This window comes from Chaetura pelagica, unplaced genomic scaffold, assembly GCF_000747805.2.
Source record: "Chaetura pelagica isolate M959 unplaced genomic scaffold, ChaPel_1.0 scaffold916, whole genome shotgun sequence".
Classification (NCBI taxonomy): Eukaryota; Metazoa; Chordata; class Aves; order Apodiformes; family Apodidae; genus Chaetura; species Chaetura pelagica.
The window spans coordinates 71,342-94,710 of NW_009953642.1; the positions used below are offsets into that span (position 1 = coordinate 71,342).

General features: G+C 42.3%; 1 protein-coding gene across 1 annotated transcript in view; it reads left to right on the plus strand.

Moving 5' to 3' along the window:
* Positions 1-23,369, plus strand: part of LOC104390659 (collagen alpha-1(XXII) chain-like) — a gene marked incomplete at its 5' end in the record, with an annotated part of 96,253 nt that overhangs the window by 60,015 nt on the left and 12,869 nt on the right. Inside the window, 15 exons of the mRNA XM_009999839.1 lie at positions 963-1,040; positions 4,302-4,337; positions 5,259-5,312; positions 10,521-10,569; positions 10,995-11,042; positions 13,318-13,431; positions 13,624-13,677; positions 15,650-15,703; positions 16,915-16,968; positions 17,490-17,543; positions 18,351-18,404; positions 19,191-19,244; positions 19,818-19,862; positions 20,824-20,877; positions 21,854-21,907. Of these exons, the coding sequence (XP_009998141.1) occupies positions 963-1,040; positions 4,302-4,337; positions 5,259-5,312; positions 10,521-10,569; positions 10,995-11,042; positions 13,318-13,431; positions 13,624-13,677; positions 15,650-15,703; positions 16,915-16,968; positions 17,490-17,543; positions 18,351-18,404; positions 19,191-19,244; positions 19,818-19,862; positions 20,824-20,877; positions 21,854-21,907 (856 nt within the window). The remainder of the gene's footprint in view (positions 1-962; positions 1,041-4,301; positions 4,338-5,258; positions 5,313-10,520; positions 10,570-10,994; positions 11,043-13,317; positions 13,432-13,623; positions 13,678-15,649; positions 15,704-16,914; positions 16,969-17,489; positions 17,544-18,350; positions 18,405-19,190; positions 19,245-19,817; positions 19,863-20,823; positions 20,878-21,853; positions 21,908-23,369) is intronic.

Sequence of the window (23,369 nt, forward strand, 5' to 3'; positions counted from 1 at the left end):
CTATCGTGCCTCTATATAACTGGAAATGGTGTAATAATAAAGAACAGACATAAGATTGTTATAAGTCTGCTGCCAATGTGAGGCTGAATCTCACAACTGCAATACAATCCATAAAAGCCTTACTTGGTTTCTCCCTATAACAAGACAAAAGATGTTAAATTTAAGTATTGCAGCTGAATTCTTTCTTAACCCTCTGTCTGCAATGTCTGTTAAATGCTGTAAAGTATTCTCTGTGTTCTGCAGGTTAGGTTTGGCTGCTGAAAATCCTGTTTACTAGAAGTGGCATCTCTCCTTTTATAGTACAGTCCTCTAGAGAGTGTGGTAGAACTGTTAATTTCTATTTTTTTTCCCAAAAAGTTCTTCGTACATTTATGTGAGAAGGCCCTCGTTGGCAAAGGGGAACATGAAGATGTAACTAAACATCCTTAAGTCTTTCTTCCCCAGATAAATACTCTGTGTTTAGGAAAGTTTGCAGGTTAGTCATCTCCCATAGGAACACAGAGAAAGAAAAGCATATGGTGCTTGGCATTTTCCCAAGCCAAGGAGACCATAGGAACACAGAGAAAGAAAAGCATATTATGGTGCTTGGCATTTTCCCAAGCCAAGGAGGGCGCCCCACACCCTGCAGGCAGTTGCAAATGCTGGGAAGTGGATGCTCTCTGATAAAATAAATTAAAATACTTGTAGAGGCTCTGTTCCTGCTCAGTGATGTGATATGTGTGAGATGTGTGTGAGTGCTCACAGAAAAGGGCTGGGGTTGGTGGGACGGAAGGGACAACTTTCTTGGCATGATGTGACTGTAGCTGTGCCATATCCCATGGTGCCACCACCTAAAACCATTCCTCTGTGGGCAGGATCAGGTCAGGATGCATCAGTGTTATAGTATCTCATAAAAACCCGATTGCATTTCAGCACATGTTCTCAGCAGTGTACAAAGCCTGTGATTTTCTCCTCTGTTTCAGGGTGAGAGGGGAGTTCCTGGCCTGCCTGGACTGCCAGGAGACAGAGGCGTGCCAGGAATCGGGCTGGCTGGACCCCCTGTAAGTAGCAAGTCCTGCTGCAACCTGTAACAAGGCAAAAACTTACCCATGGCCACGTGGGAGAATGCATTGCCTGTGCGCAGCTGTGCAAAGAGCTGTGGGACATTTTACCCTCTGAAGATGCAAAGCAAGATGCTGTTTGTGGCTCAGATGTCTACACGTCTGTTATGAGGCCTCTGGATGTGTTCAGTTTTAGTTGAAAGGCAGAAAAATGCTCTAGGAGTGATTGATACCATTGACTGTTACTCCTGACTTTTCTGCCTCATCTTCACGTGATGGCTGTGGATGTGAGTCGAGATCTGTGCTGAGCCAGCAGGTCTGGTCCACTAGGCAGACATAACCTGGATGTCTCCCTGTTGGAAGAGATGAGTGTGACACACCTGCCCACCTCAGTGACATAGGCAATACAAATTCAGGGAAATACAAAATCAGATTGCTTAAATTGCTGCCTTCCAAGAGAGCCATTGTCCCCATACTTTCCCACAAATATTTAGTTGGACCTCATCCATCTCTGCCCTCACCTCCTGCTTATCAGCAGGCCACGAGGTGTGTCTGGGAGTCTGCTCTGGAAAGTCTGGCTTTTCATATCTCAGAGGTTCTGTGATTCTAGCACCTGTAGCTGTACAACTCCTCTTTAGATGAGGGGGATTTGGAAGTGTTCTGACTGTAGTTATCCTAAGAGTTCCTCCAGCTCAGAATTCAACCTTTATTCCTAGCTGTAATTGCTAGAGGACATCTGAGACCTTGCATTCTTTTGCAACCCCTTGTATGTGCCATGATACTGTACCAGTCACAGTCAATGCTTTCATGCTCGGGTAGTCTAGATTAAAGTTCCCCAGTTAGTACAAGAAATTACCTTGAAATGTTAAGTCATGTCGTTGTTCAATACTGGTTGACATATCAAGCTTTCTGAGGTGTGTCTCCACTTAATATTTGCTTTACCATGCTGAATACTATACACAGTAAAGCAGACTGGATCACTCATGGTTCACATGGTGACTGGGTCATGGCCTTCATGGTATTTATATGGTTATTGATGACTGAAGGTTTGCTGGGTGTTACTTGTTATGATTTATCTAAAGAACAATGATGTTCTTGCATTTCTTAAAGTTCAGTCACTAATATTCAAATTAAAATGAAATTAGCGAATTACTATCTGGCTTGTTGGAGTCACAAGGCTGTGGCTAGTTTTTAATTACTGCTTTTTATATTCAGTAAAGGGGAAGATGAGTTTACTTCTGCATCCTGAAGTACACGAGACAACAAAGTTAATCTTCATACTCCATCCCTGGAGGTTTTTAAGGCCAGATTGGATGAGGTTTTGTGCAACCTGGTGTAGTGGTGGGGTTCCCTGCTCATGGCAGGGGGGCTGGAACTTGATGGTCTTTAAAGTCCCTTCCAACCTTAATGATTTTATGACTCTATGATTCATTGGGGCTTTAGCTTCTGCATATCCATGAATACAAATGGCTGAGAACTTGACTGCAAATTTAGATATCACTTGTCTCACATCAGAAGATTAGTCTTTTCTGTGTCATCATTGCTTGACCACTGTCAGGATGAACAGCCACCTACATGCCACACTATTCCTGATTAATTTGTTTTTATTTTAATCTACTTCGTTGAATACTTCTTTGTTAGCAAATGTTACGATGGTTTTCTCCACTGTAGATTCATCATAACCTCAGCTCTGGTGCAGAGAATATGAAATTTGGAAAAAAACCCACCTGTAGAACCTTAAATCTATCAGACTTTCACAAAACTGAGTCCCACAGGAAAAAAAATAGAATAAAGTCAGTGGAGCTGCCTCAGTGCATATTGTGCATTGAATTAAAGGTGTCAACCTAAACCCTCTTTAGCAATGTGACAAAATTGTGTGTTTAATACTTTCAGCTTCAGAGCTAAGAGCCAGCAACTCTTTTTAATTGGAGTCCTCACCCTGTTTCTTCATGTGTCCTTAATATCTCTCAGGCTTTGCTCCCTGCATAAAAGGAATATATAGATGAGGATTTTTTCTGCTTTGTCTGCTGAAGTGTGGAGTTACTATTTACATAACAGTGAGCCACACACAGAGTATTGCCAGAGTGCATTCTTCCTAACTGAACCAGAAGCAGAGAGTGCTCGGAGAAATGGGGTGATAGTGAGAAACTCACATGCTTGTGCTGAGGTTGCCTAATGAATGTGTGTGCTGCGTAAGTAGAAGGGTTTTGCTCTTGCTTTGCGTTGCCCTGTTCATCTTGCTATAGATTCAGAATTATGTGTTGAGTCTTTGCTTGAGCAGGGCATAAAGGTGTCATGCATGGAGAACTGTATGAGGATTAGTGAATGAATGTGCCTGAAACAGAAGCCAAAGGGAGAGGAGTCACAGTTTGACCCAATTTATTCAAACACAGCCCCAGAGATGGGAGGTCAGGCCTTGATGCAGGTATGTTTGGAATGCCACTTTAGTCATAAGGTTCAGTTTTAGGCTAGTCCTGCGAGGAGCAGAGTTGGACTTGACAATCCTTAAGGGTCCCTTCCAACTTGGGGTCTTCTATGATTTTGTGGCTGTGGTGATGAAGCACAGAGCTCAGTCAGACAAGCATCATGTTAGTGTACAGCTGATCCCTCTGGGCCCTTTTGTGCTCTTTTTTCTCAAGCTTTTTCCTGCATGATCCACCTCTGTTTCTTTCTTACTGTGATCCTTCCTCTAAACATCCTCCTGTATTACAGACTTGCTCCTTTTCCTCATCTTTCCTTCTCCAAATTTTGTTATCATAGAATCATAGAGTATCTTGTGTTGGAAGGGACCTTTAAAGATCATCTAGTCCAACCGCCCTACAATAAGCAGGGACATCTCCAACTAGATCAGGTTCCTCAGAGCCCCATCAAGCTTGACCTTGAATGGCTCCAGGGATGGGGCCCCTACCACCTCTCTAGGCAAGCTGTTCCAGTGATCCACCACCCTCATATTAAAGAACTTTTTCCTAATGTCCAACCTAAACCTACCCTGTCCTAGCATTAAACCATTACCTGTTGTCCTATTGTTACATGCCCTAGTGAACAGGTCTTCCCTAGCCTTCTTGTAGGCTCCTTTCAGGTACTGGAAGGTCACTATAAGGTCCCCCAGGAGTCTTTTCTTCTTCAGGCTGAACAAACCCAACTCCCTCAGCCTGTCTTCATAAGAGAGGTGCTCCAGCCCTCTGATCATTTTTGTGGGGGTTCTTCAAGGGGGGTTGTTCATTTTTAGTGTTTCAATTTATGTGTCTTTTCTGTTTGCAGGGGCCTGTGGGACCCCCAGGAGACAAAGGATCATTGGTACAGTATGTCTTTCTAACTACACCCAGATTTTATGTGGAGGGGATAATCTCATTCATTGTGTTTCTACCAGTGATTTAATGAAGGCATGTTTGATTAGTTTCTTTTTGCCCAAGGATGGTAGGGTCACAGGATGGCTGACCCTCCAAAGATGACTTTTCTCGTGCATTACCTGCTACTTGTCTCCTGTATTGAGTTGTGAGAAAGAGTTGATTGAGACTCTTGGCATGATGACAACTTTGCCTTTACCTGGTAACAGTTCTACAAAAGAAAGAATGAGTCAATTGTTACCTTTTTTTAAAAAAAAAAAGTATTTCAAGGCAACTAATTCACTGCTATGCCTTATAGCCAAGGCCTTAAAGTTTTAAATAAAACATTTTAAAACATTTTTCTTAAATCTTACAGAAAACTGTGCTTTTTGGTATTCAACAAACACACTTAATTCCTCAACATGCAATGTTACCAGAATGCAGTACCTTAGTGTGAAACAAATACCTGTGTACCATGGTCTCAGTGTACACTGGCATGAATTTCCAGCATGACAGCCAGTGTACTAGCTTGCTACTGGGGAGCTGGACCTTCTTTCCCTTCCTGCAGTGTGTTCAGTCATATTTTCTCCCTGTTCATCAACCTGCCCCTTATAAAGAATCGTTACTACTTTTCCAATCAAGGTATGTGAGACTTGACTTAAGTGATGCACATAAAGTCCCTCAAGACACAGAAATTACTGATAATGTGATAGTACAATGTGAGATTTAATTATTTATATTTTTTTTTTAATTAAACCCTTTCATAGTTGTTTAACTGCTGCTTGATTTTTTTTCTTCCCAGTAGTATTGGACTGAGGATTTCTTCTTCATCTAAGAAGCCCCTCATAAGTACTGTTCACATTTATTGGTTTGTCTGTTCTTTCCCTTCCAGGGTCCCCGTGGTGTGCCTGGTATTCCTGGACCACAGGGACCTCCTGGCCAGGATGTAAGTAAAATAAAAGTGTAAGTGCTCAAGAAACGTCCCAGTGCTTGAATCTGATTTCCTTAAAAATTGTCCTCATACTCAACTGCTGCCATTGAGTGTTAGTGGGATGGTCCAAGGGACATGACTAGCAGAAGTGGAGCTCTTACAAGTTAGGATGTCAGGGGGGAAACAGGCTGAGGAGGGTTGTCTTCAGGAGAGTGGTGGATTTTACCACAGAACCATTTTCAAATGACACTGGAGAAGGGGCTTGGCAGCAGACACTTGAGAACAATCCCACACTGGAAAAGGATGATTGTTAAGCTGTCTAGGAAATTTTTTTTAAGCCACTGGGATACGTAACCTGTAACATTTTGATGAAAAGAGGGCCACAGTTGTTAAAAAGCTCTTTGTGACTTCATTTTGCTGCTTCTGCTGCGCATGAGAGATGACATTTTAACCTCTTGGTGCACTGTCCTCACTCCTTCCATCTCAGCAGGTGAGTCATGAAGCTAAGGGATAGAGAGAAATCTGGCAGACTCCCAGCTGGGAAGCTGACCCCTCTCACTGCCTGGCTTTGTCACAGTGTGGAATCAGAAAGAGAAGAGTTTTTTCTCTGCTGGTCAGCCAGCTCTGTGATGTGGAAGCCAGTCCTGGAGGAATACCAGCAAGGAGGCTTTGAAGATTTTGAGAGGCTTGATCTTTGGATTTGTGGCTGTCCAGGGGACGCTGTGGGGAGGGGGCAGTGCCCTTCTGTACCTGTCCTTCTCTGTGCTGCTTTGCCATGCTGTCATGCCTGAGATGAGTAGCAGTTTCACCAAGTTCATGTCAAGTTCCTTTTCAATCTCTGTGGCTTTACTGACATACATCAGCTGGCCTACAGGGTATACTTTCCTGTGGGAGGGATCTCCTTTCCTCCTGCAGTGTTCAGAGAAGGAAGTCTAGTTTTCTTCCCACCTACTTTGTCACAAGACAGCTGATTATGGCCAGAGGATTTCTCCACAGCCCATGATAGTGGAAATGGTCCTTTGTCTCCATCACCCCATCTGATCAACCAGATTCAGGATCAGTTGTGACCTACTGACTGCCCCTAGATCTTCTCACCTTGTCTCAGATGCTTGACATTTTTAATCATGATGTTTTAAACAGGTGATGCAATAGATGGGTTTATTACACTTGTATTATGTGAAGAGAGCTCCAGAGCGAGCTTTTCAGTCTCTTTCTGGCTCTACTCAGATGAGGATTGACTGGTCAGCTGTTGGAGAGGCAGTACTTCAGTCTTTACATCTTTCCCTTTTCCTACAGAAAATTACCCAAAAAGAATCAGTCCTTATGGTGCTCATAAAGTGCATCCTCTCTCACACTGTTTCAGTTACACTCAGGGTACCTTTCAGAAGTTTTTTGTATTCCAGTTAATCACCTGTTAAGCAATTCTACCTGTGTTTCAGGAAGGGTAAACATAGCTACAGGCCACATTCCAACAATATTTTGGTGTAACAGCAGGGACAACTATTTCTACAAAATTATGCATTTGCAGTTTCTTAATCTCCACTTTCATTTGTGACTAGCACAAAGGATTTTTTGTTCTGCTTTTGCACTCCTGTATTTCAATGTGGTACTGCTGAATTCTCTGAAGCCTGCCCATTTTTGTACTCTGTTGTGTTTTAACTGTATGTCATCAATTAGGACAGCTCCAATTTGAATTGCTAATATGAATTTGCCACACAAATCCCAAGCCATTCAGTGGCAATAGCCTTAATGCCTTGCCTCAATGTCGTTTTTTTGCTGTGCCCTTTGCAAATGTATTTCATGTTTTTTTTCCTGAGACTGAATAATTCTTTTAAATCACATTTACATACATTAAGTTGTTCTCTGCATTATTTTTTCCAGTTATAGACTCATTGGATGCTCTTGTAAATATTTGCTGTAAGTTGTTGAATTCCCTAATGCTGCAGATCAGATTTACAGTTATATTTGGGGAGATGGAAGAGTCAATACTCCTTTTTCAGTACTCTTGGCCAGAATTATATCCCACAGATGAATAGATTGGGGTTTTTACATGACTACCTTCTAGCTTCTTTCCAGTGCCCTAAAAGCATGTGCTGTAAGTTTTGCAATAGCACTGCTCAGGGTCACCTTTTGAAACATCCATTGGCAACTCAATCAAATATCAGGAGTACACAGGACAGTGTCTTGTTGTATTAAAATTTAGGTTTTGAAAAGCTTTGTCTGGGTTTTCAGTAGGGTCATGATGGTTTGGCTTTGTTCTGTTCCTCCTTGCAAAAGTGCATTAGCAGTGTTTCTTTTCAGTGCCATGCCAGGTTTGGGGCAGACTCTTTTGAGGTGTTGGGTTTTATGGGGGTTGTTTTGTTGGGTTTTTTTCTGGCTTTTTTCTTTTCCACTTTCCTCCTGTTACCAGCTTGTCAGATGCAATTTTACCCTCCATGACTTCTTTCTAGCATTTTAATTCTGCTCTGAGTAATTTTTGCAGCTTGGCCCCTGTTGTCAGCCTTTTCTAACTCCAGGTCACTAAAGTGCCATCATCCTACATCTGGTTTGTTCATTTCAGCTCAGACAAGCATTTTTCAAAGGACACTCTCTTTTTACAGTCTTCTGCCTTTCAACTGTTGGACTTTTCCTGGTGATGTCATAGTTTTCAGATTTGTCAGCCATGGCACATAGCTTAATAACTTCTTACCCTGGCTTATTTGCACCCTGGTAAAGTCATCAGCAGCTCCATATCATACAGTATTCAAGAAAATAGGTCCATCTTTTTTTTTTTTGTCTTAAGACAATCTGATACCATGTGGATATCAAAGCCATGCTTATCTCTTTCCCAGGATTTCAGTTCTAGTCACTCCCTTCTTGTGTGTCATTTCTTGTAACTGAGGTGGAAAGGAAGGGAAAGGAAATATTTTCCTATATTCTTCTTTTCAGGGCCTCTGAGCAACCTGGTCTGGTGGGAGGTGTCCCTGCCCATCCAGGAGGGTTGAACTTTGAGGTCTTTTCCAACTCAAACCATTCTATGATTCTATGATTCTTTAAATAAATCTTCTTTAAATGCTCAAATTCCACTGCGAGTACCTTGTCATGTTTCAGATCGCTAAGCAAAAATCTGTCAGGGAGCCCAATGGTAGAAATAGTTATTTATAGCTACATTAATAGTCAGAAAGAAAATGTCTTTTCTGTGTTGCTTTCTGATCCAGGATGGCTCAAGTCTTTGCTTTTTCATCACTTTGCATCACACTCCTTAAAGCAAGTGGTGTTTGAGACTTCACAAAAAAAAGCAGGGAATAAAAGACCTGTGCAATTGTTGTTTAGGCAACCCTCTCCCCACTTGCAGAAGTGGTTGAGAACCACAATGGAGAGGATGCCAAAATCATGACCTGACAATTTGCATTCAAAGAGAAGGGACTTTGAGAACATCCCACAATCTTCTACATTCATGTTACTGCTGTGTGGAAGAAGCAAAATGTAAATAATGTTGCCTTACATTTACTCAGTTTCCCAGAAGGACATTTGTGGGAATTATGAATTAAGAATTTCCTTCATATTTATCTTCTCTTGGTTCTCACCTGTAGAAGGTTTAGTTCTTTGAGAAACAAGCTTTAATCCTTGGACTTCAGTACTACTTCAGTTTCACTTCAGTGTGTATTTAATATTCATCTCTAGAAAGTCAATGTAACTGAAGTGATGTTGTTCACCCAGAAGTGTTTAATGTGAACATGGAAAAATAACAATAATTTTATTTTAGCATTTTCTCTCTCCTCTAGTAAAAGGTGAGGGATTTAAGTTGATGTGAGATACAAGGATGAAATTTAGGTTTGCTCTGTAGCTGTAATTATGGTGTAGCAGAGTATCAGCCCTTTGCCTGAGTGCACACCCAGGGCACTGAAGTCATCAATCCCCAGGCAGCCAAGTAACTCCCCATCTGGTTGCCTGCATAACTAACACAATGATTTGATTGGAGGCAAAGGACCAAGCTGAGACAAGGTGATAGACAGAACATCTTCCCTTCCTGACAAAGCATTTGACCATTTTTCAAAAGGAGCTTTCCAGGTGGAAATTTTGGATCATCTCAGAGAGTCCCTTAGGTAGCCCCTGCTGAGCCTACACTGACTGAAAGCCATAACTTGTATCTTCAGTGTACTTGTATCTTCAGTCTTCAGCGTGATGGGTGGGGAACCTGGCATCATCCCAGAGACCTCCCTAGGTGGGTCCTGCTGCAGAATCAACAAAACTGAACACAGATAAGATGCTTTTAAATGCTCAGTGGAGATTATTGCTGCAGATTTAAAAAGGTTTAGCCACAGCTTTTTGTATGTGGTTCAGAGAGAAGAGATTTTGTATGTTCTTTCAGGGACTCAATGTGGATAAAAGATGTGTATGTTTGAGTGATAACACAGGGTGACAGGCCAGCTGGATACAGGAATCTGACAGAGAATGGTTTGGGGAAATCTCACCCACTCCAATTTAAAACACCATCACAAGAATCTTTGCAGTGCAGATTTCTGTCACCAGCTGGACAGTGACCAACTGTCCTGTTCAAAAGATTTGGTTTCCTATGCAAGCATTACTTTATGCAAAGATTCAAAGATAATTTGTTTGTTTATTTGTTGTTGTTTTGTGTTGTGGTTTTTTGTTTTGTTTTCTTTTTGAACAAAAGACTTGCTACTGACAGGCAAGAGATGCCCATTAAGGAGGAAGGAGTCCCTTTTCCAAACTGTTACTTCCTGGACCTTAAATTCTTCGGATGCTGGTCATTTCTATGCCTTCATCTCATGAAAACTGATGCCAGTACATCCCCCACAAAGAAACAGTCTCATTGCTATTTCAGGTGCAAGGGACCTGTTTGCAAGGTGCCTGCAAAGCAAGGTCTTCATTTTGCATGTTACAGGTGTCTTGAGGGATTTAAAGCTTCATCCTTCACACTGTTGCAGTTCATGGTGTTTCCTGTGACCAGAAGGCAAGCTAAAGCAATTGCAGCCTTTGTGTGACTCAGATGGATTTAACAAGGTCACACAGTTTAGAAGTGAGATTTTGAAGGGGTTCAGAGGATGTTAAAGTTGCAGATATTTAAAGGAGTTTACTGCTTGTCACATGCAAGGACCAGTGGTCCTCAGTAGCAGAAGGTAAAATGTGTGCTAGTCCAGAGCAGTCAGCAGAGTGTGGGAGCAACCAGGAGGTTATTGTATGATGATTTCAAAATGTTTTCTTTCTCTTGATCTGTAGGGTCTACCTGGAAATCCAGGGGAAAGAGGACCTCCTGGAAAACCAGTATGTAACTTCACCTCTACATTATGTACTTCTTTTAATTCAGTTTCCACCAGGACACCTCACCTCAGAAATTTACTTGAGTTTATTTCCACTGCTGCTCTTCCCAGCAGAGCAACTGGGAAAATATTGAGAAACCTTGAAGAGTTATGGTAAAAGTATTTGTGATGGCTTTGGAAGAGTATGGAAATAACTGGATATCCTGCACATAAATAAAAGCCATAATTTTAAAGGCTCTTTCTTAGCACCACTGTGCAGAACCCTCATCTCAGGTGTGATGAAGGGCATTAATAATGTAAGACAGGAAATAAGTTGGGCCCATCTAGGCAGGGTGAGGGAAATCAATGAGAATCTGTAAGCATGTTCAGAAAAAATTCTTATACCTTGATGCCTTTTGAAATTGCATGATAAAATGAGTTTCTCCTTCAACAGGCCTCCCCACCCCTGCTCTCTCCAGAGGACATCAATCTCTTGGTAAAGGTAATCAGCCTTTGATGATGGTGGGAGTTTATTTGTGTGTTTGATTCCCACCTGACTAACACTGTGATGGGAAAGTGTCTGAGCTACAAGTGCAAAAGGTATGTTTAAACATTCTGCCAAAGCTTGAAACTTGCATGTCTCCTGCTTTCACTGGTATTGGGACACTAGAGCATGTGGTGGAGATCAACACCCAAAGCCTTTTCACCATCCCCAGCTGTGAAATGACCTACACATACCTTTGTAACATTGTTGCAAAAGCTCAGAGACTTTTTCAGCTGTTTGTGAGGCACGCATTCCCAAGGAGAAATAAAAATGGTCAAGTTGTGTTACCTAAAGCAGGAAATGGAAACCATTTCAAGAAAATGTCTGATTTTTCATGTGTACCTTCAACAGTGACTGGAGTAGTTCTGAGCTGTGCATGCAAAGTCACTTTGCATAGTGCATCTAAAAGGATGCAGGTGATTAACCCCAGATGCATCCATGTTTCCAAAGTGAGGATCTGTCTGTCTGCTTTCACTCTCCATGGAGAGTTGTCTGGGAAATAAATCAGTGCCTGATAGGTGCTGACTGCAAAATCTTTACAGATTTACATGGGCTGAGTTGGGAGATTTTTAAGCAGTCTTGGGACATGGCAAGAAATCCTCTCCTACTGTTTAAATAAACTAAAGAATTACTTGTTTTTAACCAACCCATTAACAAAAAGACCTTTTAAGATTGCTACTGTGAAATGCTTTCATTGAAGAGCTGTCTTACTTGTGAAGGCAAGTATTTTTCTGGAGATGTCACTGTATAGTATTACTTGGCATTTCTGATCAGGACAGTAGCAGGAGCCTGGTTCTTGGGTACAGGATGTCATTGAGATGTTCCTTTGTTTTCTTCCTTTTGTTATGTTATGTTTAAACACACTCCTATGCCTTGCATAGTCTTTCTGCTTGGTATTTTTTCACTCCACACTTGGTACAGATCTGTATGAAGCAGAACATTGAAATCCTAGATGGAATTAGGGCTCTATTGTTCTAGGTGTTTCTCAAGCACTTGTATTGTAAATAGATATATATGAAGGGACTGGGAATCAGAAAGACACAGTTTTGCAAAGGATCATTGACAGAGTTGGATGTTGGAGTAAGGTCTCCTAACTCCTGGGCTGATGATCTGTCTGCTGTACTACTCTGTCTCTTAACGGGAGGATTCACTGGAGGGAATCTGTCTTTGAAATGGAAGTATCACATCAATGATATTTCATTTCCTAAGGATAGAAGGAATGTAAAGACTACTGAGATGATGCTTCAAATAGTTTTAGATGGGAGAGGTAGTAATTCTCCATGACAGAATTTGGGCAGGACATTGTGACCTTCAGTTGGTCTTCACAAATGCTACTGGGTGAGTTCTCCTTGCCCATGATAGCTGCTGGATACTGCACCTGGGTTTTCCCTAGAAATCTGCCTTATGAGCAATAACCCAGCTCTTTCAGACTGGTGGAACTAGCGGGACATCTCCCTGATGAGGAAAGGCTGAGGGAGCTGGGTCTCTTGAGCTTGGAGAGGAGGAGACTGAGGGATGACCTCATCAATGTTTACAAATATGTAAAGGATGAGTGTCAGGAGGACAGAGCCAGCCTTTGTTCAGTGATGTCCAGTGATAGGACAAGGGGCAATGGGTGCAAACTGGAGCATAGGAGGTTCCATGTAAACATCAGAAAACCTTTCCTGTGAGTGACAGAGCACTGGAACAGGCTGCCCAGAGAGGTTGTGGAGTGTCCTCTGGAGACATTCCAAACCCACCTGGACACGTTCCTGTGTGATGTGCTCTGGGTGACCCTGCTCTGGCAGGAGGGTTGGACTAGATGATCTTTCCAGGTCCCTTCCAATCCCTAAGATTCTGTGATTCTGTGGTGTAGACACAGTTTTCTAGAAGTCTTGTTGCTTTAAACCCAAGTTATTCTTGGCAATCTTGCTTTGCAGCTCTCTGGCCTTCCCATTAGGAAGAGCTTTTCCTTATTTTCTTGATCCTGGATGACCAGTTAGGACATTTCCAACTAGAATTGATAAGAAACTCTCCATGGGAGCATGTGTGAGCTCAGCTGCTGACCCTCACTCCCTCCACACTGCCCTCATTTCAGTTCTGTAAGGCAAAGTAACCCAGATCCTACCCAGTGGGGTCAATGCCAAGGCCCATGTTTTATACTAGCACAACACTGGCACTCATAATCAGTACTGTGGGGTCTGCTAAGTGCCTTCATTCTGTTGCTCATTTATTTCTCCATGTTTTGTCCTAGGACGTGTGCAGTGAATGCCCCCCTGGCCCACCAGGACTGCCAGGTATCCCAGGTTTCAAAGGTGATAAAGGTCTCCGAGGACCACCAGGCAGAGATGGCCAGGATGGGAAAATGGTAAGAGAGCTGGGGAAGTGACCGTGCCTTGGATATGGTGTGATCTTGTTTTCCTTATAATAGTTTTCCTTAGAATATTTTTAGGTGGTTAAATTTTATTTTTTTTCATCAACAACCTACTGAATCTTCTTTAGGTGACTGTGAAGTCAATGGACTAAACTAGTCTTTATCTCTACCTCTTCTGCATTGCAGGGGAATGCTGGCCCCAGAGGTCCTGCAGGCCCACCTGGGCTGGATGGCCCAAAGGTGGGTTGGTTTTCTTCAGTTACCTAGTGAAAACTTATTTGTGACTAGTTGGTAGACTGACTGAAACAGGATCTTGGTGGCATCCATCTCTGTGTAAAGAGGTAGGACTGGCCTGTTGGGAGGGCCCTGTACTGGTAATTCACTGGAGTTCCACCTGCACACAGAACTGCCCATTTTCCTGCACAAACACTGTATCACTTATATAGTGTCTTCTGGCACCCCTTTGTTCACACAGACACACACACAAGTGAAGAGCCTGATTATTGATGCTGAGTTTCATTACTTTAGTGTTTTGGTGACAGATAAGGACTTGAGAACAAGTTTCCATCCAAGTCAGCTGAGGAAGACCTACAGCCTCAGCAGCAGCCAAACTGGCTGTCCCTCTCCTCTCTGGATCCTATATGCCTGAATGACTTAAATTAAAGGGGATATCTTGAGCTGCTGGGCTCCACATACACTATCTGCTACGGTGGTTTAATCCACAGATTCTGAGTGTTTCCTGAAAACAGCTCTAGGAACAACTCCTAGTTTCAGCTATCTGCTTCTGCCCCATGGTCTAGGCAAACATAAAGCTCCCAATGTCTGGAGGATTCCAGTAATGTCACATTTCAAGCTCTGTAATCAGTCTGTTCACAATGCCAGTGCCTGGTCCAAATCAAAACCTTTACAACTGCCTAATGTGAAATAAATCCAAACAAATCCATGGAGATAAGGTGATTCCATGACAGACCATGATTTCTTCCAGACTTCACTACATTACTGACATTCAGTAAAATTGCTTCTGCTATTTCAGCATCTTTGTATTTGCACTGATTAGAGGGTAGCACAAGCTAATAAAGATTCATGAATTAATTTTATGTCTTACAATTAAAAGTGTGGTGGGGGGAGCAGGAGACTCTCAAAAGTAAATATAGGGTTGATCAAAATGAAAGTAAGTACCAGGATAAAATTTGCAAAAGAATTAGTAGCCTATAAAGACAGTAACTGGCAGAAGTGCCAAGCAGTGTGAGACATACCATGTCTGCTGCTTGCTTAGATGCTTTGGGAAAGCAGAAGTTTGGGCAGCAGGACTGAATGTTTAAGCAGAGTAACAGGGCCAATTTTAAACATAAAATAAAACCAAGTAACTGATGAATAGCTTAACTCATAGTCAGTTAAAAGGCATGTTCACAGTTTGCAATTGTTAAAAGAAATTCTTCTAAGATTGCTAACAAGGTGGAAACACAAAGGCAGAATTATTGGCTCCTTTCTAAGTACATCAGGAGGATCCTGGCAGTGAAAAGACCCAAAGAGCAGCCTTCTCTCCCCCACATATCTCCTAGCTCTCATGCAGCAAACCAGAGTATTATTTCCATGGCCAGCAGTTCATTCATGCTCTGTGCATTGTTCAGAACTTGTTTGCCACCCTCTCAGTATTTTTCACTGTATGAGCTTCATCTTGCCTGACTTTAAGCACTGATAATACAGGCATCGACATCTGAGTTAGCTGCATTTGTTCTGCTGTCACTAAGGCAGAAAGAGGGAGAGAAAGAGGGGGGCACTTCCTGGGTATGAATTTTCTGAGGGCACCTTAGGAATGCCTTTTTTATTGCTGCTGTCTCTGAAGGGAGAGATTACTATCTCATACTGTGGAAGCCTTAGTCGTGACAGATTCCTTACCAAGATCTGATTTAGTGAAGTTGTTAGTGTCCTGTCTACTTTATAAAGATGTGTACGTCCTCTTCATGTCCATGAGACTACAACATAATAAAAAGACTGTGCTTGACCTGCTCAAATGCCATTCTTCATGTAGATTTCTGCCTCCAGCATTGGTAGTGAAAGTCTAGGGAAGAGTTTAAGAGGAGGGCAAGCAGGACTCAGACCTAATTTTTGAGTTTTATATTCAAATTTCCAAGTGTTTTATGAAAGAGGTCAAAAAGCTGATACAATACTGAAGCTAAGTGACTGTCAATGGCCTTTTTTTCATTATCAGGGTGCTAAAGGAGACCGTGGTATGACTGGGGATGCAGGAGAAAAAGGTGAACAGGTAAAAACAGATTGTGTTTTCCAATGCTGCCATTCATTGTGAGTGTTCCTTCATCAATAAATCCTGTGATGTCAGTATAGGAATATCATTTTCAGAGGCAGAGGAGGAAGATGGAAGCTCTTCATCACTGATTAACCTCAAATAGGCTATGCTGAGGAGTGGAACTGTAGCAGTCCTGCACAGGCTTCCATCCTCATCTCCAAAAAGCACCTTCCTATTTGATCCATGTCTTCACCTCCAGACTGGATGTGTTCAGTTCTCTGAATTACCCAACTTTTAGTCATTTCCCCAGGTATCACCTAGAAGAGGTCCAGGAGGTCAGATGTCTTACGCTTGAAAAGCCCAGTTTGTTCCAGAAGATGAACTCAGGTGACCTCTTTTAGAAGGCACTGAGATGCCACAGGGAAGAGGAGGATGGTCTAAATTACAGCCAGCTTTCACAGTTAATTTTGCCAAGGGCTGTTTCAATAGTTTAAGGTGTAAATTAGCACTTCTTCAATGAGATTTCTAGGGTATTTTAAACAAGTTTGGTTTCCTGCCTGATCTCCTGTCTTGTACAACTTCCCAGTCTGTTCTCATCTCCCATTAGCATAGACTGAAGTAAACATTCAAAAAAGTAAATCTTAACTCTGTCTTTATTTCTGAAGTGCATACTTTGAAAACCGTGGCTTTTAAAAGCCATGGTTCCTTATAACCACTTATCTGTGTGTTGTCTCATTTTGCTGTTACCTTACAATGTTCAATCACTAGTTAACTTTTATTCAACTAAAGATGTGGATAATGCATGAGGGAAGTCTCTCTTTTCATTCTGCAGGGCCATCCTGGAATGCCTGGCTTCTCAGGGGCTCCTGGAAACCCTGGTCCACCTGTAAGTTCCTCTGTTACAAAGAAGCCAATTCTTTATTTTCCTTATAAATAAAAGTTCTTGCAAGTTCCACACAGAAGAAAGGGCCATTCCCACCTTCTGTGCCTTGCATTTGCATTTTCAAATGGGTTCCTAGGCCAGGACCTAACTCAAATGTCTGACTATTTCTGGCTTTGGAGACTGATTGAATGCAGAGGTTGTCATTGTTTTTTCTGTGATGAATGAAGAAATGATGGAATGAAGTGTCTGAGTGGCTAAAGAAAAGTTTAGTGTTGCCAGCTGTGTCAGGGAGTGTGTTGACAAAATGTGTAAATCACTCATGTTGTTTCTGATTTATTTTGTTTAGGGACCAGATGGGGCACCGGGACCAATAGGACCAGCAGGAAACCCAGGAGACATAGTAAGTTCAAAGATGTGTTGTTCACCATCAGATTCACCTGTGTTCAGCTCTGTGAAGTAAAGCTGAGCTGGAACCCATGTAATGTCCTTTAAAATCTCCCCAAACTATTCAGCCTGCATCAACTCTACACCTGCAAGAAGGACTTCCACAAATAGCTACAGATTACTCTGTTCTTGCAGATTTGCTTACTCAGCAAACCCCTTCAAATTAGCCAGAGCATAATCCAGTCCATGGGAACTTTATAAGGATGATTGTCTACTTCACCAGCTTCAGGAAAAATATTATCAGTGATTTCTCCATCAGTAGCAACTTATAACTAACACTGGATGTTTTATGTGAAAAGAAAGCCTTCCATTTTCAACCAGAAGGAATTTCAAGGGAACCTCATATGCTGTGTGACATGGGCTGCAAGATCAGCATCTCACAGTCATCACTTGTCAAACTCTACATTTGCCAAATCTTCATCTCTTAGAAGCATTTGAAGAGCCCGACTGACCTGCAGTGTTTCTGCTTCCTTCCAGGGTAAAGATGGTCCTCCAGGTCCACAGGGCCCACCAGGGCTGCCTGGAATTCCGGTAAGTACAATTCAACTCCTCTTCTTTAAATACCTTGAACTGTGTATAAGTACATAGGCAACAAACAGATGACATCTCAGATGCTTTGAATGTTATATATGATGTTTAATGGTATCTGTCATGTTGATGCTATATCCTTGGTCCAGAACAGTGTGAATGCTGTATTGGATCACTTTAAAGCTAAGTGTTAATGACTAACATGAAACAGGTCTGTCCCTCATCTGCTTCCTCATTCTTTGCCAAATATACTCTTATTCAGAGCACAAAAATGAAGTAATAGCTGCCGTGTAAGGGCAGAAGAATTCATAGACTGGAATACCATCTTTATCTAAATCCACAGTCAAAATAATTCCTTTGCACTGGCTGAAGTTCAGGTGCATCTTGGGCATAGACTCTTCTCTTCTGGACAATGTAGTAGGACATTTTCAGGTTTTTTAATCTGTCATTGGGAGAGGGCCAGAGCTACTTCTAGTGTAAAGTAGCCTAGTTGAATGAAGATAACGATTTAGAACAGCTGTTCTTAGAATCCTGTTTGAAGGTTGTTGGAGTGCTTGCCTTGCTGAAAGGGAGGAAACCCCTTTGATTTGCCATATTGGAAAGGGAAACACTTTATGCCTTTACAGTGGTGTGGCAAGGACATGTTTGTGGCTGAGTGGTAGAAATACAGTAGTTTTTGGAGGGCTTCCAAAGCACTTAAGTGAGCCATGATGAAGCAGAGCTGTCACTGTGAAACTGACACTGACAAAACCCACACCAATCTTTCCTGCTGTGTCTTTCTTTATACCCTGTTTTGCATTTCATTTGCAGGGCATTGCTGGGAATGATGGCAAAGATGGCAAGCCTGGATCTCTTGGGGAACCGGTAATTTGATTTAAAACTGTTTTGCTCAGGCACTCAGAGACTGCATCCAGTTTTTTCTTTTGGAGCTGCCTATGTGTGACTCCTTAAAGGGGGCAGGGAGCCTATTTGCATGTCTTTTTTAACACCAGAAGGACTATAATATCTTGAGCAATTTATAAGAGTCACACGCTACCAATCCTAAAAAGAAACTGGGCTCTTTGACTTTTACAGCTACCAATAAATACACTAAAACTTAGTGATTCCACTTTTACAGCCAAAGTAAATATTGCAGAGAAAAAAAGGTTGTCTCGTAACATGAAACCAAGTGATTCATTCTTTAGGTAGAAGATTATGGGGCATATAAAGTTTAGAGGAGATGTCTTTAAAGAAGCCTTTTCTGGATTGCTCTGGCAGTCCTGATGCCCAGGATTGGAGGGTTTATATTTCATTTTCTCTACTTATTCTGTAATTGTGTTTGTTGAGGGAAAAAACTGAGCCATGAAGTTGTCAGTCAAAAGGAAATATTATTCCTTGCAACTGTGTTTATTGTATGAAGAATATATGTCCAGTGTCTGGCATTGCCAGCCTCTTTCTCTGACTTGTGAAATGGGATTTAGTGGTTCTGTGAAGAGCCAAGTCCCCAGTCATCAGGGCAACTGGTATGGAGAGCAGCAGTTTTGCTTAAGAAACCCTGGACAAACAGATTTCTCAGTGCTGTTAAGTCTAAGGGAGAAGAGTGGGAAGTTTTCAACAGAAGAGGGATGGACCTGAGACCCTCACTAACATGAATGTGATTGTTTCCCATAGGGAAAGCCTGGAGAACCAGGGCTCCCAGGCCAGGAGGGTGCCAGAGGCTTGCCGGTAGGTGCTGCTCAGAGGGTTCAATCCTGTCACTGTCCTGTCCTGTCGCTGGGAAGCTTTCCTTGGGCAGATGAGGTCACCTAAGAATGCAGATGTTGGCCTAGCTGAGAACAGTTGTGTCATTGTCACTAAATAAATCAATAACCAACGAAAATCGAACACAGGCATTTCCAGATCCTTTACACCTGGGGAAGAGTAGGTCCCTTTCCTAGAAGTTCCATCACATAACTTCATGAGGCCCCTTCTGCCAGAGCTGTAGCCCTTGTGCTGTTATGTATCCTCTGAATGGATGAGGTCAATAAAATTTAGGATTAAATCATCTATTTGCTGGTCACACCAAGCATACATGCACTAGAGTCTTGGCTTTGCAGTTTAAGGAGCTTTGGAAAGCTCTTCCTGGAATGTAGCTGTTCCTATTCACTCCCTGGGACATGGCATCTCCAAGCTGACCAGTCCCCAGTAATCTTAGGCAAAATTGGGAAGTTAATCTTAAGTCTAAATTCAAGCCAGAGTTTTCTTAGTGTTTCATGCACCAGGGAAATGGATAATTATTGATTTAATTATCTTTTGTAGGGTTTCAAAGGACAGAGAGGAGATACAGGTCCCCAAGGTCCCCGGGTAAGTAATGTGTACCACATACGTGATGATTCTTTGGGGAAAGAATGTGTGAATTGAAGTTGACCTTTCTGAGGCAATGGGTAAAATGATGACAGGTCTGTGTTTAATGCGATTGTTTTCAACCATAACTCCACGGGTCACATCTGTGGCATTAAAATCACAGCAGCTGTCTTCATCTCTCTGCTGAAGTTCTGCTTCCAGACAAGGTGAGGCCACTGGTAGAGCTGGGTCCTCTGATGATCCTTTTGAGACAGCTCTTTGTGAGAAAGCTTCAAGGATGCCTCCAAACCACATCCCTCGGATACAAATGTGGATGTACTAGGTGAGGAACCCTAATGCACTAGTTGGACAAGTATCAGCTCTCCTCCAAAAATGCCTAAGATGTGTAAAGTAAGTTGAGGTACAACTCAGAAATGAGAAATGTTACTAGCCCTTTGTCTTAGTTGCTTCTGGATCATAAAACCCAAAACTCAAGTCCTGCATGAAAAGTTGGTCTCCTGAATAAAACAGTTCTGAGCAATGCAGTAGAAAAATCTCCTGGAAGTAGAAAGTGGAAAGCAAAACTGAATGTCTTTGTTCCAATTCTGGCTTTTTACAGGAAAATAAAATGCTCTGCTACAGGAGCTTTGCTGAAAAATCCAGTGCTTGGGGTTCCTCATCTCTTCCTCTTTACAGTAGTTTCTGTATCATGAATAGGCTTCTGGTTTTCAGTGACTGCACTGGCAGTAGCAAATAATTTGCTGGAAAGCAGTGCCCTGCCTTGTGCATCACTTAAAGAAGATGCTTCTAAGTTATTTTTATAAGCCACATGTCATATATGATGCACGAGGCTCTTGTTGGCTTTAAAAGGTTTTCACCAAGCTGGGTCTGATGTTGCAGAAACTCCATCCCACTTCCAGGGGTGCAACTGGTCTGTCTGTGACCTTGAGCTGATCTCTCTTTCCTTTTTGCTGAATTGCAGGGGGAGCCAGGAGCAATAGGTCCTGCTGGTCGTGAGGGGCCACCAGGGAAGGATGTAAGTGTACCATTTTGAGCAGAAACCAATCTCCTTCTCCCTGACAAATGACGATTTTAATTCGCAGTGACCGTGACCTAAAACAGCTGCGGAAGCTGCAGTAAAGGGTGAATTACTGCAGCAGTGTCCAGGGAGTGATTTGTGCAAGGATCATTAGGGTAACAAAGAATTTGAGGGCCTTTGTCACTGCTCAGCTGCTGGCACTTAAATGTCAGCTAGATCCGTGGGAAAGCAGAGAAAGCTGCATTGTTGAGCACCCCGCTCCAAGCAGAGCTTCCTTCTGCAGGTCCCCCTGGGCCAGGTTCTGCCATGTTTCCTCTGCAGAAATTGTTGCTCACTGTGTGTGTAGCTGCACTGAGATCTATGAAATACCTATGGAATAAGATGCTGCTGCTCTGAGGAAAGAGAGGTGGTATAAGCAGATCCTCTGACATTGTTAGTGTCAGATGCAGTCAAACAGCAAAGCCCTGGGAGAGTGGAGCTGAGGTGAAATCCTGCAGCAGCTGCTGAGCAATGCACCAAGCAGCTGATGGGCCATCGTTGTGGGATCTGGGGAGGTGGTTTCTCATTTGCACCCCCTTGTATCACTGGAAAACTGTTGTGCTATAAATGAAACCCTACAAAGTAAAATGGAAGACAGACCCAAGGGAACTCTTCAGAAGCAAGACTGAAGAGAGAAAAAAGTAGTCAATTCTTGAGAAATGCTAGAGAATCTCTGTCCCTGAGAAATCCAGCTTTAAGACAACCTGCTAATAATGGTTTCTGCCTGTAATCACCCTGCATTTTGTGACAGATGTTTAAACTCCAAAGGCTGGTCTTTCTCATTCATCATTGAAATGAGGTGGTGAGACTTCTTGAATGCTATTTCCCCCTAATAAAGGAACAGTGTAATTTAGAAGGAACATTTTAAAATGCTTTTTTGCTTGTCTCCATGTCAGATCTTTCTCTCTCACCAGAATACTTCTCTTCATTTCAGGGTGATATTGGTCCCATAGGACCCCAGGGCCCTCGAGGACTCAGGGGGCAGCCGGTGAGTTTTCTCTCCTGACAGGCCATTTCTGGAGGCACATTTTGTGTGGTGGAAATGTTCTGCAGTACAGAACTCTGTTTTGGAAACAACGTCTTGAGCAAGATTCAGGTGATGTTTGATTAAAACATTTTGCCTACTTTGAGAGCAACAAATCAGAATGACACTGGTAGAAACTGATGCAAATTTATAATAGTGCAATGGAGTCATGGGTGCTGGCTTGGTGGGAAGAATATTTTAATGGATTCTGCCAGGACTGCAGTGTCAGAAGGGTTCATATTCCAGTCCTGCCTCTAGCATTTCTCTCCCTTCTCACATGGCTTCAGTTTTCAAAGGCACATACTTATTGCATGTGCCCAGTTTGAGATAGGTGGGGTCCAGCTGTGACACTAGTCATTTTTGTCTTGGTCTCTTATTGTTTTTTTTCTATGAAAAAGTGCATAATTTTAGGAAAAAGTTTGTTTAATTTAACACCTGTAGAGTGAAGAAATAGCAATTTCATTGGCATCTCAGAAAGTGTCATTTCAAGTGACTGAAAATTACTTTTATAGATTTCATGGGTGTTTCTGTTCTCTCTTAAAAATCAGCCCTTTCCAGATTTGAAGGCAGGTGTCTGTTGCTGAACCTAGATACATCTTTAATATATTGCAATGAGTGATTTCCTTTTTGGAAGTCCTGCTAGTGAAACAGATTCCATAATCAGGGCAAAATGCTGATTCAGCCAGCAGTGCCAGGAGCTGGAGCAGTAGGTCCCTCTGAGGTGGAAGGGTAGGGGTTTAAATTAGACTGCAGGAACATATGGAGAACTCCTGTGTCTACCTTGTAATTTATCTCATTATTCCTGTACTTCTGGCATCACTCACTAACATGTTGTGCCCCCTGCACAACAGTAGCAATGAATACAGAGATTTGAGGAGACAGAAATTATCATACCTCTAGGCCATATTCTTGTTTGGAGAAAAGATATTTTTTTGTATGTTGGAAGGCAAAGTGTCTGTTTCTCTTGTTTTTCCTCTGCTTTGTTTCTTCTCTAGTAAGGACAGTGAGACATGATTTTGAGCATTGCCACTAAAAGGGCTGGTGTTTATGGTCAACTCCAATGCGGGGAAAAACATCTCTGCATGGTGAGTTGGGAGGACAGAGAAGCAAGGTGTAGATTTTTATCTCACCAGCCTTTAGTCAGTATACATTGTCACCCCAGCTACTTTGATAAGGAATGGTGAAAAACAGGTCCTTTTAAAGGATGATTTTGCTCATTCTGATTTGTTTGGCATCTAGCAAGTATCTAAATCCTGAGGACTTTAGAACCTTGGAGAAAAGGTTGGTAGGCAGTGGTACTTTGCAGGACCTCCCTCAGTCACTAGAGAAAGGAAGTTTTCTAACAGGAAGGTGTGGGGAGATCAATGTGTCTGTCAGGTAGTGCAGACCACTGTAACATTGACCAGTGAGTTGCCAAGAGGTGCTT